Below are 17,062 nucleotides of genomic sequence, written 5' to 3'. Positions count from 1 at the left end.
TCGTCTATTTTTGGTTAACCAAAAAATTCGTTATCCAAAACGGCTGTAGGTATCCCCTTTATTTCATTGGTAATTCCGAAACGCCGAAACTTGCGTGTGCGGTACGTTTATCTGTCAAAATGTGACGTTTTCTTTTTTATACGATATCTATGCTTTAAATGTTCGCGTTTTATGTCAGTTTGCGTCAAACGTCAGTTGATTTTTAGTTTTGATTATGATTATTTCTTAGTTACAACGTTACTAAATTATTCAAAATATACATTAATAAACGTCAGAAGTATTGTTTACTTCGCCCGTATACTTATAATTTATAACGTAAATTGTGCTGTACTAAATATTGCAATGGAAGAGGTGGATAATATTATTTTACAAACTCTGAACCAATTGGGAATGTAAGTAAACTATAAAACGCCCCTTTTTATTTGAAAATATTGATTTTCATACGATATTAATTTGACCTTTATTTATTTATTTAGAACATTCCCAGAAGATGTAACTACATTAAATGAATTGCCGGAAAATTATGTTTTGCTCTCGACGAAAAAATGTTTGGATATTATCACGGGGATTGAAGACGAGTCGAATGTTCCCGAAGAAACGTCTCAGAAAATCGTATTAGCAAATGAAATTATATCCCACTGTAAAGTAAGTATTTGGTTGTAAGATCCTCTTGTAAATTCTTCAGTATATTATATTATTTTTATTATGGGTTTACTAATCCTATCCTCAGTTATCTTTTACGGCTTGGATAACTAATTGACTAACTATCGCGCCGCTTCTCCACAGGAGTAGGCAGAGAGAATAGAATGCCACACCACTCTGCCCTTGCTAACATTCTTCACCTCTTTCGCATTTATGCTTCCCCTCATACTTACCCGTCGATTATTCCAACTTCTGACCTATTTACTTTCAAGTATTAGAAATACTTTATCATCTTCTTCAAACCCTAATCCGCACCCAATGGTGCATAGGGCACTGCATCATATAAACGCAGTGTTATCTTGATCTTTAACACATGAAGGGAAGGCGATCAGCCCCCCGCTTCAGGTATCAGTCCAGGGTAATATTGAATAGATATTATAGTGAAAAAGTCACTTATATTTTATCATAATTTTTTACTTAATCATGCTGAGATTTACTCGGTCATTCTCTGCTTATATTTCCAACTACATTTGCCTCATATATTTGTTTTACCAATCTTTCCTCATTCGTTCTACATGTCCAAACCATCTCAGTACAACTTTCATAATTTTATTAATAATGCCTATCCTAGCTTTGCATTATTTCCTTATTTCACCATTCGAATGTCTATTTTTTTTTATCATATACCATTTTATCACACATTCATCTGAGTGATCAAATGTTGGTTACGTACAGTCCGGTTTCATCTTTCTTTTGCCAACTCCATGCTACACTTCTGCTGTTGTTTTCTTTGCTACAACTCTAGAATAAATATATCTCTATCAATTATTATTTTATGTATTGATAAAGTTTTAGGTATTACTTTGTACAAATATTTAATATTTAACTGATTACTTGTGTCTGTGTGTTTATTTTGATAGTTTTATTTATTTCTTCTTCTTCTCTTTATCCACACCCATTGGTGTGTTTTTCAATTGCTTTAAGCTGCTAAAATATTCCCAGACTGGATTAAAAGAAGTGATGAGAATGTTGGACAGAAATATTTATTGGTCAATTATATAACAATAGTCCCCGCCTCCGAAGTGTAATGGTCACCACGCTCGCCCACCGCACTTTAGTGCGGTGGGCGAGCCTTTAGGTCCCGGGTTTGGCCTTTAGGTCCCGGGTTTGATTCCCAGGGAAGGGGGGGGGGCGTCAAATAAATACAAGTGATTTATTTAATACTAACCTGGCTGATCACCTTTCCTTCATGTAGATAACACTGCGTTTATATGATGCAGCGCCCTATGCACCATCAAGTGTGGTTGAGGGTTTGAAGAAGAAGAATGTTGTCAGGAATGAACAAAGATTAACTATTGAATTGAGTTTATTCAATAACAATATACTAACACGTGTTTTCCAAACCGACCGACTACTGTCGTAGATCACCTCATTCGCTCTGCTTGCTTACATCCGACGCCCACAGATGGCGCAATACAATATTTTCATTGCTTAAATCTAACAAAAAAGATATAACAATTATTGTACTGTTTTCTTATATTATTATTTTAATTCTAGAAATTGGGATATAAGGGGAAATTAGGCTATGAATTACTTCTTTATCCAAATGAAACAGACACAAGGAAAATCTTGACATTCCTTATAAACAAACTGCCCAAAGAATCTGATAAGACATACCTGTATGTAAGGGATGACTTCTCATTACTCATGCAAAATATTTGCCAAAAAATATCAGAAGAACTCAACCAGCCGTGGGCACCACCCTACTGCAGGATGAAGAGTTACAAGGTTGCTTCTGATGGCACATGGACTAAAACCGGATGCAGTTTCATTGAACCATTTGATAGAACTCCTTTTAAAATACCTCCAAACGAAGAAGATAACATTGCTGGTAAAAATTTTAATCTATTTTCACTTCAAATTTTTTTTTTTGAAATTAGTATTACATCTTAATTCTAGTAATTCATCTGTTAAAACGTTTCGAACGAGTGTTTTTTTTATACCTGCGGACTGCTGATGACGGGATTTGATTCGGGAGTTGTGTACATATGCAACACAAAACAGTACCAACAAAATTAAATATACTTAGGAATGAAAATATTTAACAGCCTCCCTTTAGAAATAAAAAATATAAAAGACACAAACACTCTAAAAAAGAAACTTAACGAACAGTACAAACATATTCAAATCATACAATATAAAACTAAACAAGATATCTCCCTCGCATCGCATAAAAATATATGTTCCCCCTTATTATTTAAAAAAAATATATAACATAATACTATCAACAAACAAAAAAAGAAGAAAAAGTCCCTCCAAGCACAAGAGTTCAGTCTCTTTTTTAGAGAGGCTCAGCGCAACTAAAATTATAAGATTGTATTAAATAGAAATGCATAGAAATTGGATTAAATTGTATAAAAAAATTTATTATTAGATTAAAACCAATATTTTTAGCTTTTCCACTTTTTTATTTGACCAGCGACCGGGTTTCGTCGTTACCGACATCATCAGACTGGTGAGAGGCTATACAAATTGTTATGTTATATATAAAAGAAGGCAGGAGTTGATAACCATGATTTGATATAATTTTATGAGAAATTAATTTAATTTGAGTGAATTTAAGTATTGTATGATATTTAAAATATTTTTTATAAAGGTTTTTTTGTATTGAAAGCACGATTTTATATAAAGTTATAATAGATTTGCATTTTATGTAAATGAATTTAAATTATGTAACGAGTTATCAGGAAATGCTGGTTGACGGCTCCTTCCACTAAGCTGTGGTTGTCCGGGGGGAGTCCGAAGTTCTCTGAAATGTAAATTTCCCGGCAGTCATTTCTTATCGACAAGACATTAAGGCATCTATTGTTTCTTTTCTAATGGGTAAAGTAAGGGAGAATGAATGTGTGTTACTTGATCATTTAATATGTATTTATTATGACAATTTTTTAATCTATTTAATCTATTTATAATAAATACATATTAAATGATCAAGTAACACACATTCATTCTCCCTTACTTTACCCATTAGAAAAGAAACAATAGATGCCTTAATGTCTTGTCGATAAGAAATGACTGCCGGGAAATTTACATTTCAGAGAACTTCGGACTCCCCCCGGACAACCACAGCTTAGTGGAAGGAGCCGTCAACCAGCATTTCCTGATACCTCGTTACATAATTTAAATTCATTTACATAAAATGCAAATCTATTATAACTTTATATAAAATCGTGCTTTCAATACAAAAAAACCTTTATAAAAAATATTTTAAATATCATACAATACTTAAATTCACTCAAATTAAATTAATTTCTCATAAAATTATATCAAATCATGGTTATCAACTCCTGCCTTCTTTTATATATAACATAACAATTTGTATAGCCTCTCACCAGTCTGATAATGTCGGTAACGACGAAACCCGGTCGCTGGTCAAATAAAAAAGTGGAAAAGCTAAAAATATTGGTTTTAATCTAATAATAAATTAAAAATGCAATTCCATCACGAAGTGTCAGTGGATAATATAAATCTAGTATAAAAAAATGTAAGTATATTAAATAAAATAAAAAAAACATTAAGTTAAAACCTTAATAAATAGATTGGTACATAATACATATTAATATAAAAACATAAATAATTCCTTCTTTTCTGACTCTTAAATTAGGCCGGCTCAGAAGGTTAAAACATCAATGCCGTCTTTAAGCATCCATCAACGGAACGGGTAGAAATACCTTTACCGACCTTAGTGTGTTGAATTGAAATCTTATGTTACAAATTTTTTATCTCTTCTCACTGTAGAAAATATATTAGGAAATTAACTATGTGCGTCCATTACAGGCAATGCGTGAGAAATTTTGTTTTAATGTTACCAATTATTACAGCTTTCAAAAATTACTGGGTTAAAAATGTGCCCAAAAATATAATACACCAAAGTAAAAATGTAGATCCTGCCACATCTGAAATTGAAGCTAATAAAATCATTGAAAAGTTGAAAAATGCTAACATTAATACCTTGTCAAGAAGTAATACGTTGACTAATGAACTACAACTGGAAAGCAGTCAAGTAACACAAATGAAAGATATTTCTCAATTGACTCCTAAGGATGTTAATTCTATTTTATCTAAATTTGAAAAAGAGACTCAAATATTGGTTAAACAAATTGATGAATCTAAGGACAAGTTGGATAAGGTAAAAACATTATTTTTTATTCATATTGTGTATTGCAGCATAGCTTCCTTTTTTCAAAACTTAATAAAACCCATTGTATGAACCAGATTTATTCATACCTAAAGTTTTATTTTACTTAGTTTTTGAAGATCAAATCAGGTAGGTCACATCCCCCGTTCTCCATACACTGAGTAAACTGATTTCTGGCATTTCTCATGACTCTTGCCAGCATATTAGGCGTTATCCTGGCAATTTCTTCCTGGATGTTGGTCTTCAAATCTAATAGAGATGAGGTGCTTTAGGAAGTGTTCTTACAGTGTGTGCCGTTGCACCGTCTTGTTGGAACCAAGTGTCCCCTAAGTCCAACTCATCTAGCCTAAGTCCAAGGGTAGATGCATGTTTGCGCGCAAAACGGCGTGGTGATTGCAACATTGAAGCTCTCACTGCCTCAATGTTCTCAAGTAATCTAATGGGAAGAGGGACTCCAGTTCTTTGTCTTGTCGCACTTGCAGTTTGTCTGAACGCAGTGACTCACATAACAATTGATTTCCGATCCGGGACAGGGGATAACGGGGTTAAATTAAAGTGATTCCGAAAGGCGCGCTGGATTGCGATCAAAGAATATCCATTCTAAAAGTAGGCCTCAATGACAACTAAAGCTATGTCGGGATAAAACTTTATAGTTCCGCCTGTCAAACGAGACTACTAGCACTCCGCTACAACATCAACCGACTGGATGGCGCGCATTTAAAAAAAGGAAGTTATACTGCCGCACCCTGTATAATAATGCATGGTATAATAATTTTACTGCATTTTTTTTTAAACCTTGTAGATTTCTGTAGACCTTGCCAATGAAAAACACAAAGAAGCTTCCAATAAAAGTAGAATTGAGACACTTTCGCTTGTAACATCGTTATTACCCGAAATTGAAACCAATATGGAGAAGCTTCAACTAATCCATGAGAAGGAAACCAATAAACTGACGGCACTGAAGAATGAAATGGCTGCATTAGAAATTCAGTCCCAAAAAGATAATGAGATTTTAGAAAAACAGAGGGTAATAATTTTAAACATTTTATTTTGAATACATTCTTGAGTTATATTTATATTGTATTATAACAAACTGTTCTTGTTATCATATTTCATTGACCAGTATTTTTTATTTTACTTATTTCAGTTTTATTGTTTATACCTTTGTGTACCTTGACTGAATTAAATTTTTACAGTTAAAACAGTCGAAACATATTCACACCATAAAATCCTTAGAAAACCGTGTAAAACGTTTATCTGATGAGCACTACAAACAAAAATCTTTGAAACATCAACTTCAAAAGGATTGCGATAAAAGAAATCTTAGAAAAAAGTACATAAAGAAAAGGTAAAAACACCAACAATTTTTTATTGAACTGACCTATTTTGCCATTATTTTTACTGTTTTTTTCATCTTATTCTTAACATTCTTCATTAAAATATCTTTTTTTTAATATGTCTTTTTCAGATCTGCATACACCAAAAGAATTATGGAGATTATTGGCAACATAGCCAAACAAAAAATAGAAATTAATAAAATATTATCAGATACAAGAGCTTTACAAAAAGAGATGAATAACATGAATGGACGATTAGATCGATCTTTTACAGTTGTAGATGAATTGGTGTTTAAGGTAATTAATTATACATTCCTTCCTTTTTCACCACTCAAAATCTTAATAAACAATAAAATAAAAATTAACCCATTTTATTTCTTTCATATTTTAGGATGCTAAAAGGGATGAACATGCACGAAAAACATATAAACTGATTGCATATATACACACTGGTTGTGGTGATATAGTCAACAAAGTTAATGAAATTGGTTCTAATTTAAGAGAGATAAGAGATCTAGAGAAGCATGTGGAAAATGAAAAGAAAAAAAATATAACTGAAAACTTACAAAGGGTTTATTTGGATTTAAAATATGTGCAATCTAAAAAAAAAGAACTTCAGACTTCAAATTAAATGCAAGTTTATGTAGTTTATAATAAGCTAAATGTAAACATTTATAAAAAAGATTTTTTAAATATATACAATTTAATACATTTATAATGCTTGTTAGTGAGAGATATCTGCTCAAAATAAATTGATAAAGAGCACATGTTTTTTGTACTGTATTTTGTTAAATAATGTAATATTACATAAATAAACCATAGTAAAGACAATTACTAGATTAGGTTTGATCTTTTATTAAGTACATTTAGACAGTTAAAAATACACAGAGAATTCAATAAAAAGTGGAGAGACAAATATTTAAATTACAAAGTGACAATGACAGGGTCACTTATGCCCATAGGCATCAAGGTCATAATCTTGCCCCAACTCATAAAATATGTGCCGAGTCGGAATGGGTATTTGGAATGCATTAACAGCATTACCAAAGTCCATTTGATACATATTATATCTCACATATGGAGTGCTGATAGGGCAAGACTGAAGTGGCAACAGACAGAACATGTTGCGAGACATGTTTGCGAAAAATAAGTTATGTAAAGCTCTGGTATTCTTCAAATATATACATTTTTGCGAGTCGGAGTTAATCAATAATATGTAATAAATTTGATAAAAAAAAAATATGTATTATACAAATATTACATAACTAAAAAAATCGATGAATACTCACACCCCTACTCTATTCCTTTCAAAACTGGTCGTCATTAATTAAGTCAGGAATTAATTTGATTTTTGATTTGCAGTATTATGCGCACGGCGTAAACAGGAGATGGAAATTAAGCGAGCATCGTTTACTTGTTAGTCGATTTTTTATAACGTTGTATACATTTCATTAACTTAACTCCGATAGATATTTTTGCTGGGCCGAAGACGAAATTTAAAAACAATTTGTTTCAACAATGGCACAGAGTGTATGCAAATTGTCAAAAACATATCATTTTGGAACCCCAAAAGTACTAGTAGGGAAAGGGTTACTTGCAACAGCGCTGGCGAAGCCATTGTACAACGAACAATTTTAGTCTATGATATCTATTTTTCATTCTTTTTAATCTATGCCACCCACCTATAGTTATCGGCTGGTAAAGTGACCGATAAAAGAGAGGTTATGTTTTAAATCTGTATCGGTACTGATTATTATCAAATTTGCTTATTTTATGCAGCTTAGGCGGTTATAAAATCAAAATGTTGAGATTGTTCACCAATTGCTGTAATAACAAAGTGAATTTCCGAACCTCCAAGTTTGTCAGAACATTTCTTTCAGAAGCCTATAAATGTACAGAGGTTTGGAATAATCGGCTAAACTCACCAATATTACAAAAAGTGAGGATAGATGAGCTGTATACCACGATAGATCAGAGATTTTCCCGTCGTGAACTAGTTAGTGCAATTGACATCGACATATTTGCCAATGCGCTCGCGGACGCTAATTATTCGAGTGAACTGAGGGATTTGCTATACAAACTTCGTCTCACCATGGAAACTTTAAATACACTCGATTCTACACAGTATGCAGCAGCCAGAATTTTCACGGAAGCTGGAAAGTATGACGAGCTTATCAACATTCTGGATGACAGGCTAAATTACGGATTGTTTTTGAATGAATTCACAGGAAACATGTTGATGGACGAACTGATCAAGTTGAACAATTTTTCATCGGCTGCCAAAGTCGCGTCATTCTTTATGCTTCAAGAAAATTTCGAAAACAGTGAAATAACGGAGAATCTGTGCATTTTATCTTCTTTAAAATACTTGGCAAGTTTAGAGCCTGAAATTGTTGAGGTCAAAGAGGAAGTGAAAGACGAAAAGCCTACCAAAAAGAAGAAAGAAGAGGAAGTAATTAAAGTTAGAGTAGCGTATTTGAGGAATCCTTTCTTCGACGATCACTTTGACCTCACAGATATGAAAATGTTAGCCGGGAAAACATTGGCAATGGTTACATCAAAACATACAGACAGCTTTAGTTTGAATTGTCAACTTATTGGGTGGCTCTTTTATAAGAAAGTTGATAAAGTCAAAGAGATATCAAAGCTTATAAAGGAAAATAAAGCACTGTCAAATGATACCCTTAAGATATTCAAGGACTCTATGGAGCTTTCTCACATCAAGGATGATCCACAGGTCTTAGAAGTATATTCTGGAATATATACCGATTTAGAAAGCTCTGCTTGCTTGGATAAAAGTCAATCAAGCTTGGAGGAGCTCATAACTGAGAAAGTAAAAAATTCTTTAAACAAATTTGAACAGGAAAATATCCAACGTCATAGCCAGGTAAAAATATTTATATATTATTCTCAATATTATTAATATTTAAAGCATTTACTTTGTGGTTAGTCATTTTTACTTATTCATTTTTTTACAAAAATGTTAATAATATTAGTATATAACCACTCACCGCGATTTTTACGTCTACCGGTTTTGAGACGTACCCGTCTCTTCATCAGGACAATCACTACGACAGCATGCAAACAATACCACCCTTCACCACCATAGTACCATTTACACACTTTTCGTTCTAAATAAAGGAAACCACTTGGCAGGTTACGTGTAATTTTCATGTTGATAATTTTGTATATTTCAATTTATAGTTACCGCATATTGCTCACTCCTTTCAAGAACGTCATAAATCAAAAAAATAGATTTTTCTGGAGAACGTTTTTAAAGTTTAAAAATATAATATAATGTATTAAAAATAAATATCAAGCCACTTATTGAACTTTTCACTGTGCAACAGATCTTTTTAGGTAAAACCTGAAGGTTTTTTCTCCATTTGAAAAATATTTAGTATATTTAAAAAAATTCAATTAAACAATACCTTTTCTTCAAAATGCAAAAACAACACTTTCTGCCCTGTAGCGGGTAAATATAAAGTTAAAAATATGCCGTTTTTGCTGGGATATAGTACATTTATTGGGCATTCATAAAACATGCACAACTGAAAATTGACAATTTTTTATTTATGACGTTCTTGAAAGGAGTGAGCGATATATTAAAATGAACTTCTTTTTATAGTTATTCAAGGATTGGGAACAGAAAAGAGAATCGTTGCTTGCAGAGCAATTGAAGAAATTGGAGGAAGACAAGATTTTAGCAGAGAAGAAAGCCAAAGTGGAAGAGCTGAGACTACTCGATGAGAAGATATGGTTCTTCGACAATGAAGACAAATTTGAATTGAAGATAAAAAGAAATGAAGTAGTTAATATCCCGCTGACTGGAAAAGCATTGAAAAAATCAAAGCTAGAGGATGAACAGTATATTCCTCCGGAAATCAGGCGTCAGCCGCCACCGGGGCGTTAGTGTACATGTTTTATCATTTTAGTATAAATTATGAATCGAAATTGGTTTATGTTATTTCTCCCATCCTACATATTACCCGCCAGGAATAACATGTTCAAAATGTGCACTTGATTTTGAACATGTTTGAAACACCCAAATTTCCCACAATTAATAATCTCTATTCTCAAATATGTATTTTTTTTTACATTTAATAAAATAAATATGTGGCAATTTTTTTCTTCATACATATTATTATACATCTCATACTTATTTTGAAATAGATGAAAGTATCATTAGTTTTAGGGAATTACCCTTAAATTTAATTAATCTTTAGGTTGGAGAAGAATGCCTAATGAATAATTGGACTGCATGTATTGTCTTACTAAACAAAATATAAAATGTTCGCCTCTGTAGTGTAATGGTCAGCACGCTCGGTTACGGGGGTCAAATAAATATAAGTGATTTTTTCACTCTAATATTTATTCAATATTACCCTGGACTGGTACCTGAAGCGGAGGTCTGATCACCTTGCCTTCATGCAATTAATGATCAAGTTAACACTGCGTCACTACGATGCAGAGCCTTATGCACCATTGGGTGCAGATAAGGGTTAAAATAAATAATAAAATAGAAAAATATACATACTTTTAAAGAATTTATAAAATTCGTTAAGTTTTTGAAAGAAAATCATCTTATCTACAAAAATATTTTTTAATGTATCATGGCCTATATGACTACTGTTCTCCTTCGGTGGTTCTGTTGCACAGAATTTAAAAACTGGGTTGTCTAAATGCCAAACATCTTCTTTAAACCCTTATCCGCACCCCAATGGTGCATAGGGCACTGCATCATATAAACACAGTGTTGTCTTGATCGTTAATACATGAAGGAAAGGTGATCAGCCCTCCACTTCAGGTACCAGTCCAGGGTAATATTGAATAAATATTAATGTGAAAAAAATCACTTTTATTTATTTGACCCCCCCCTGGGAAATGCCAAATATACATTAATAATAAATAATCAATCCTTCACTGCTTTGAAAATCTTTATCTGAAACACATACCGACGATCGTATTTTTCCTTTTTTTAACCCTTTTCCGTACCCAATGGTGCATAGGATACTGAATTGTATCAGTGCAGTGTTATCTTGAATATTAATTAAACGAAGGCAAGTTTATCTGCTGGGCCGACTTAATATCGAAAGTAAGGTTAATTAAGGCTTCAGCCCATAAAGAAAACTGATTTATTCAGAAGACCTCTATAAATAGCATATCAACACAATCTGAAACCTGTCTGAAAATATGGGAGACATTGCTAATACAGTTTATTTTTTGACATCTCATCAAAGATGAGAAGAATATGGAAGTCTGGGCATTCACGGGGCTGATGACCGTCATAGGCTGGTTTCAGTGATCACTTTTTTTTGTTGGGGTCAAGGGATCTTGCATCCCTTGTCACTGCGACCATATTGGGTCTAATGTGACCTCCCTCTGTATCACAGCTCTCTCTCAAGACCTACATGAGTCATGTAGCTCACGACCTTTCTTGGTGGTAAGAGCTTCACCTTCTCGGAGTCCAGTAGTGGTCCTCCAAGGACGTGACTTCGTTTGCGAGCGAGTGCGTCACAATTATAGAGAATGTGGATTGGTGTTTCCTTATATTCCATACAAAATCTGCATACTGGGGAGTCATATAGTCCAATTTTTGTCACGTGTTTCCTCAGTCTGCAGTGTCCTGTCAAGGTCCTGGTTAGGATCCTTATTTGTTTTTTGCTAAGCTTTAGAGCTCTGTGGTGAATTTCCGCGAGTACCCCATGATCAGTTCCTTTGCGTGTTTCATCCCTGAGCTGTTGGACCAGATTTCTTGGATCTTGTCCATGGCCTAGTTTTTTAGGCTAAATAGTGCTAAGTGTCAGTCCGCAAATGGGCTCAGGGCCCGTTGGTGGCCTCTCAGCACAAGTTCTCGCAAGTTTATCGGCAGCTTCGTTGCCCATGACACCCCAATCCCTAGGTGCCCAAACCAGCCTTACCACGTTAAGTTTATATAGAACTTTCAAGAATTTGAGTAGTGTGGTTGTCAATAATGGGTAGAATTGGTGAATGTTACACGCGTGTAAAGTGATCACTTAAACCAGCCTATGACGGTCGTCAGCCCCGTAAATGCCCAGACTTCCATATTCTTCTTCATCTTTGATGAGATGTCAAAAAATAATATGATAAATAACTCCTATAATAATTGGAGATAATTCAGATTTGTGAACAAGTATTTGGACACATTCAAAATGTTGTAATAGAGTTTCATCCGAAAAATACTATCGGCATTAAATCTGAGAGTTTCTACAAGCTGTGTACTTCACAAAATTCTCAACTGAAGACTCCACCGCCAGCACAAATTTATCAAAAATCTATTAAATTACAACTATTATGAAAGGAATTTAACAACAGCCAATATACATCTAATAAATTTAATTTTAATTTTAAATTTATGTAATATGAATGTTCAATAATGAGCAGAATGGTAATCGTCACACGAGTGCATAAAGTGATTTATTTATTGATTTAGCGTTCGATTTGAACTCCATTTTAATTTATGTGTAAATTTTTAAATCAAACGCAGATTTTATTCAGTCTACTAAGTAGTGTTTTATTAATAAAAAAAACATAAAAATTAATATCGTGATAATTGTTTCATCTAGTTATGGCATTTATGGAATGTTTTTTAAAAATAAAATATAACTTAGTAGACTCAAAAAATCTGTGTTTGATTTAAAAATTAATACATTAACATAAAGTGATTATTTGAGTTCTGGGATGGTCAGACATACATATTCTTTTGTTTAAATGCGACAGATGCTTCTCAAGTTAAGACACCTTTAAAACTTCTTCTTCTTCCATGTTCGCTCCCTAGGTGGAGCATATGGCCAACACGAGTCGTCTCCAAGTCACTCTGTCACGCGCCATCTCCTTGGCTTCCTCCCAGGTCAGTCCGGCGTCTCGAAGCTCCGCTGAGTATAGTCGATGAATGGTCGTCATCGGCCTTCCGGGGCGCCGGAATCCTCGGGGTTGGAAGAAGAGACACGAGGGGTTGATGCCCTCAGGTGGCATTCTAAGGACATGTCCCAACCATGTCCACCTTCTTCTCTTCAGGACTTCCAGTATGAGGGGCTGTTGAGTTCTTCTCCTCACATCGTCAGGAATGACGATGTGAGGAGAAGAACTCAAGTCCTTTAAAACACATCAAATTAAATAAATAAATTCTTAAAATATTAGCTTCAACAATACTGTATTGGAATATTTTTTAAAAGTAGGGATGGATACAGTAAAAACAAACAGTGGAATTGTGTAACATAAATTTATTCTACGACTCATAATACAAAACCCTAATAATATTTACAGTGATCCAATAATCTTTCTCTTTCGCATCCCCTCAAACCAGTTTTCGAATTGCTCTTGCGGTGTGAGGATGTGACGGTTGTAGTACTTCTCGGGAGGGGGTCCCTCTTCTAACTTGACAAAGTAATGGCAATACATGTACCGCACTTCTCCTCTCCGACACTTGGCGTGCCTGCGCATGCCTTTGATGACAAATCCTTTTGTGGCAAAGGATTCCGCTAGAAATTCAATGCAAAGTTTTAAAAAAACTACATGGTCCTAATATTGGTATGAGCCGTAAAAAGCATTTCACTGGGTTATTATTTTGCTAATGTTTTGGTCTGCATCCGCAGATTGTCCGCCTCCTTAGTGTAATGATCAGCACGCTTGGCTACCGTTCTGGAGGTCCCGGGTTCGATTCCCAAGGGGGGTAAAATAAATATAATAATAAGTGATTTTTTCACTGTAATATTTATTCAATATTACCATGGTCTGGTACCTGAAGCGGAGGGCTGATCACCTTTCCTTATGTGTAAACAATCAAAATAACACTGCGTTTATATGACACAGTGCCCTATGCACCATTGGGGTGCGGATAAGGGTTTAATTATTATTATTAATGTTTTGGTCTAAATTGCAATATCCATCATCTAGTGCAGGGGTTCCCAATCTTTTTCAGCCCGCGGCGCACTAACAAGTTTAGTATTTTATCACGGCGCACTACTTTAGTAAGCTATTTGGAAAAGACAATGTGACTATATGAAAAATATGTGTGTATATATGTAATATACATATCTTATAGTCAAAAGAAATAGGTAGGTACCTACAATAATAGTAGTTGGGTAGAAAGATGCTAACTCTCAAAAAATAAATTGTTGCATTATAGGTATCCGAGAATATTTGTGGTTTCGGATAATGATAGAGGTTCGTCTCACGGCGCACCTCTTTACTTTCTACGGGGCACCAGGTCGCCGCGGCGCACATTTTGGGAACCCCTGGTCTAGTGCTTTCCAAACTTAACAGTTAAACCTATGTTACTGCCTTGTTTTGTACATTAAATAGAATTTTGTCTAGCCCGCCAATAGTCGGATGATGTCAGTAATGACGAAACCTAGTTACTGGTCAAATAAAATAAAAGTGGAAAAAGTTTTTCAGTTTCAGTTTTATATTTCCTTCATGTGTAAAAGAATCAACATAACACTGCATTTATATAGATGGCCCCTACGTAAAGTACTCTATCTGCGAATCTGTTACTTTACAGGTGAGAGCTTAGAAGATTTTTTCAATGTATTTTTTAAAATTATTAATTAACGGTTTTATCTGAAATTCTAAACTAGTATTATACATTCAAAAACACGATAAAATAATGTATTAAATCGTTTTAAAACTTTATGCTTTGTCAAAATTAAGTAGTTAGCGTTTTAGGAGTTCAGTTCGTTTCGAAAATTCAATGTAGATAGCGCCTTATACGGCTGACTAGGCGTAATTTATTTTATATATTTTTTGGTTTATTTATATTTTTAGATAACGTTTTACGTACACCAAATATCTCAAAATTGACAAAAATGTAGTTAAAGCACTTTACGTTGGGGAACGTCGATATGATGTAGTGCCCTATGCACCATCGGGTGTGGATGAGGGCTTGAAGAGAAGTTGTATTTTTATTTAAAATGAAGTAACACAAGGGTCAGTACAAACTAAAGACTTCAGATTATTAAATGATTAGAAGTTATTAAAGACAATTTAGCATAAAAACAATATAAAACCATGAAATTACTTACCAACCCACAAATTACTTTTGAATTCCACATTATGGTTTTTGACGGCTAATTCTTGAGCTTCCAAAATGGCCTGTTTTGCAAAAGAAGCACCTTTTTTTAAAACGAAGCTTAATTGTTTCACTGCTTCATCAACCGTCATTCCACGAACGAGGGAGGCAATGTACCACATCTTCTTGGGACTGTATTTGATATTAGTTATTTGATGACATACAAACTAAAAAAATGGGAACAGCATTAAAATAACATTATGATAATAGTCCTTTCCTATAGGCATGTCTTTCAGATGGTTGCCCATGAAGTTTAACTTCTGTGCAAACTACATCTGCGGAAAAATGTAAAAGGTAGCTTTATAAATTATGTAAAATAATGATAATTTGAAGCACTAAGTAATAATTGTCATGGAAGATACTTACTGCTGGTCGCCTTTCCTCTCCTTCTGCCTGGGGTGGATACATCTTTTTATTATTGTGCAAGAATTTCTTAGGTTCCGTGTTCCTCGACCAAGCGAAGCATGGAGTAGTCGTATGCATTTTGGCCGAAAGCACTGCGCAGAACGAATCTTGCCATGGTTGTATGAGAAGTTTGTTTAAATTTTTAAGACATTGCATTTTTAAATTCAGCCAATGTTTAGTTTTCAGGGGAAGGTTACACTGTAAGTTATCGTCTTTACCTAACCTTATAAACTTTAAATATCCTTGTTAAAAAGCAAAAATAAAATAAAGATATTTATTAAATATATTATTGTTAAATCCGCCAAGAGCAGACTACTGAAACCCTTGAAAAACCAAAATAGCTTTTGATTTTAGAGGTTAGTTTTTTACTTTGTCATTTTATAGATAATCACAAAACATATTGATCAATCATAGACCACAATAATTTGAAAATAAGTACTTATCAACCTACGTAGGTAAATTACAAAGGAGAGATTTCCGATTTTAGACATCAAAATACTAACAGATATTATAAACATATCACACAATATCAAATTAGCCAAGTGAGAATCTTTTTGAAAAGAAGATAAAACTTTGTTCTCTTTGTTTTCAATTTTGGGTACAATTTCTGGTATCTAAAAATATTTTATTTTTATTAAAATGACAGGTGCCGTGGCCTAGTTGGGCAGATGGTCGGTAGTCACGGGTTCGATTCCCCAGTCAAGTGCAAAGTAAATTAAAGAAATATTTACTTTCAATTGGTCTGAGTGTTTGTCATGTATTTTTCACGTTTACCTTCCCTATCGTACCTGCAGACAAGACTCTAATAGAGGCTCTGCGGGTTTTGCTTTTTTAATAAAAATATTTTTAAAAAATATATAAAATCGTTTATTATTTAAACTAACTAACTAACCATCACGCCGCTTCGCCGCAGGGGTAGGCCGAGAGAATTGAACGCCACACCACTCTGTCTTTGCAAACATTCTTCGCCTCTTCAACATTATTATTACCCGATGATTATTACGACTCCTGACCCGGGCGCTTTCAAGTATTTGACATACCTGATTGTGCCAAGTTTTCCTCGGTCTTCCTCTGCTTCTTTTTTCAACTACATTCACCTCATAAATTTGTTTAACCGTTCTTTTTTCACTCATGCGTTCCACATGTCTAAACCATCTCAACACACCTTTCTTAATTTTATTGATAATGCTTATCTCAGCCTAACATTCTTTCCTTATTTCATCATTCGAACTATCGAACATCGTTTTGCCACACATTCGTCTGAGGGATCGCATTTCGACTGCACTCAGTCTGCTTTCATCCTTCTTTTGCCAATTTCATGCTTCGCTTCCATATATAAGGGTTGGAACTAGAACTCCGTTGTGTACTGCCAGTTTAGCTTTCGCTGAT

The 17,062-nt window shown here is 34.0% G+C and overlaps 3 protein-coding genes across 3 annotated transcripts; 2 read left to right on the top strand and 1 right to left on the bottom strand.

Moving 5' to 3' along the window:
- Positions 1–164: 164 nt before the first annotated feature.
- On the top strand, positions 165–7,011 carry LOC148312134 (coiled-coil domain-containing protein 22 homolog). The gene is made up of 8 exons (XM_088277655.1): positions 165–392; positions 477–645; positions 2,200–2,533; positions 4,524–4,831; positions 5,643–5,867; positions 6,037–6,188; positions 6,309–6,474; positions 6,569–7,011. Exons 1-8 carry the CDS (start codon positions 172–174, stop codon positions 6,806–6,808), a joined length of 1,815 nt encoding a protein of 604 aa, XP_088133781.1. The 5' UTR covers positions 165–171; the 3' UTR covers positions 6,809–7,011.
- Positions 7,012–7,843: 832 nt separating this feature from the next.
- LOC148312133 (uncharacterized) lies at positions 7,844–10,131 on the top strand. The gene is made up of 2 exons (XM_088277656.1): positions 7,844–9,064; positions 9,806–10,131. Exons 1-2 carry the CDS (start codon positions 7,979–7,981, stop codon positions 10,088–10,090), a joined length of 1,371 nt encoding a protein of 456 aa, XP_088133782.1. The 5' UTR covers positions 7,844–7,978; the 3' UTR covers positions 10,091–10,131.
- A 3,272-nt stretch (positions 10,132–13,403) lies between these two features.
- On the bottom strand, positions 13,404–16,045 carry mRpL22 (mitochondrial ribosomal protein L22). The gene is made up of 3 exons (XM_088277745.1): positions 15,635–16,045; positions 15,222–15,435; positions 13,404–13,679 (listed from the first exon to the last, which is right to left on the bottom strand). Exons 1-3 carry the CDS (start codon positions 15,827–15,829, stop codon positions 13,459–13,461), a joined length of 630 nt encoding a protein of 209 aa, XP_088133871.1. The 5' UTR covers positions 15,830–16,045; the 3' UTR covers positions 13,404–13,458.
- Between the last annotated feature and the right edge of the window lie 1,017 nt (positions 16,046–17,062).

This window comes from Brachycentrus maculatus, unplaced genomic scaffold, assembly GCF_059751285.1.
Source record: "Brachycentrus maculatus isolate JH-2025_06_01 unplaced genomic scaffold, ASM5975128v1 h1tg000049l, whole genome shotgun sequence".
Lineage (NCBI taxonomy): Eukaryota > Metazoa > Arthropoda > Insecta > Trichoptera > Brachycentridae > Brachycentrus > Brachycentrus maculatus.
Note: the sequence above shows the minus strand (reverse complement) of the source record. Positions and strands in the feature narration are given on the sequence as shown.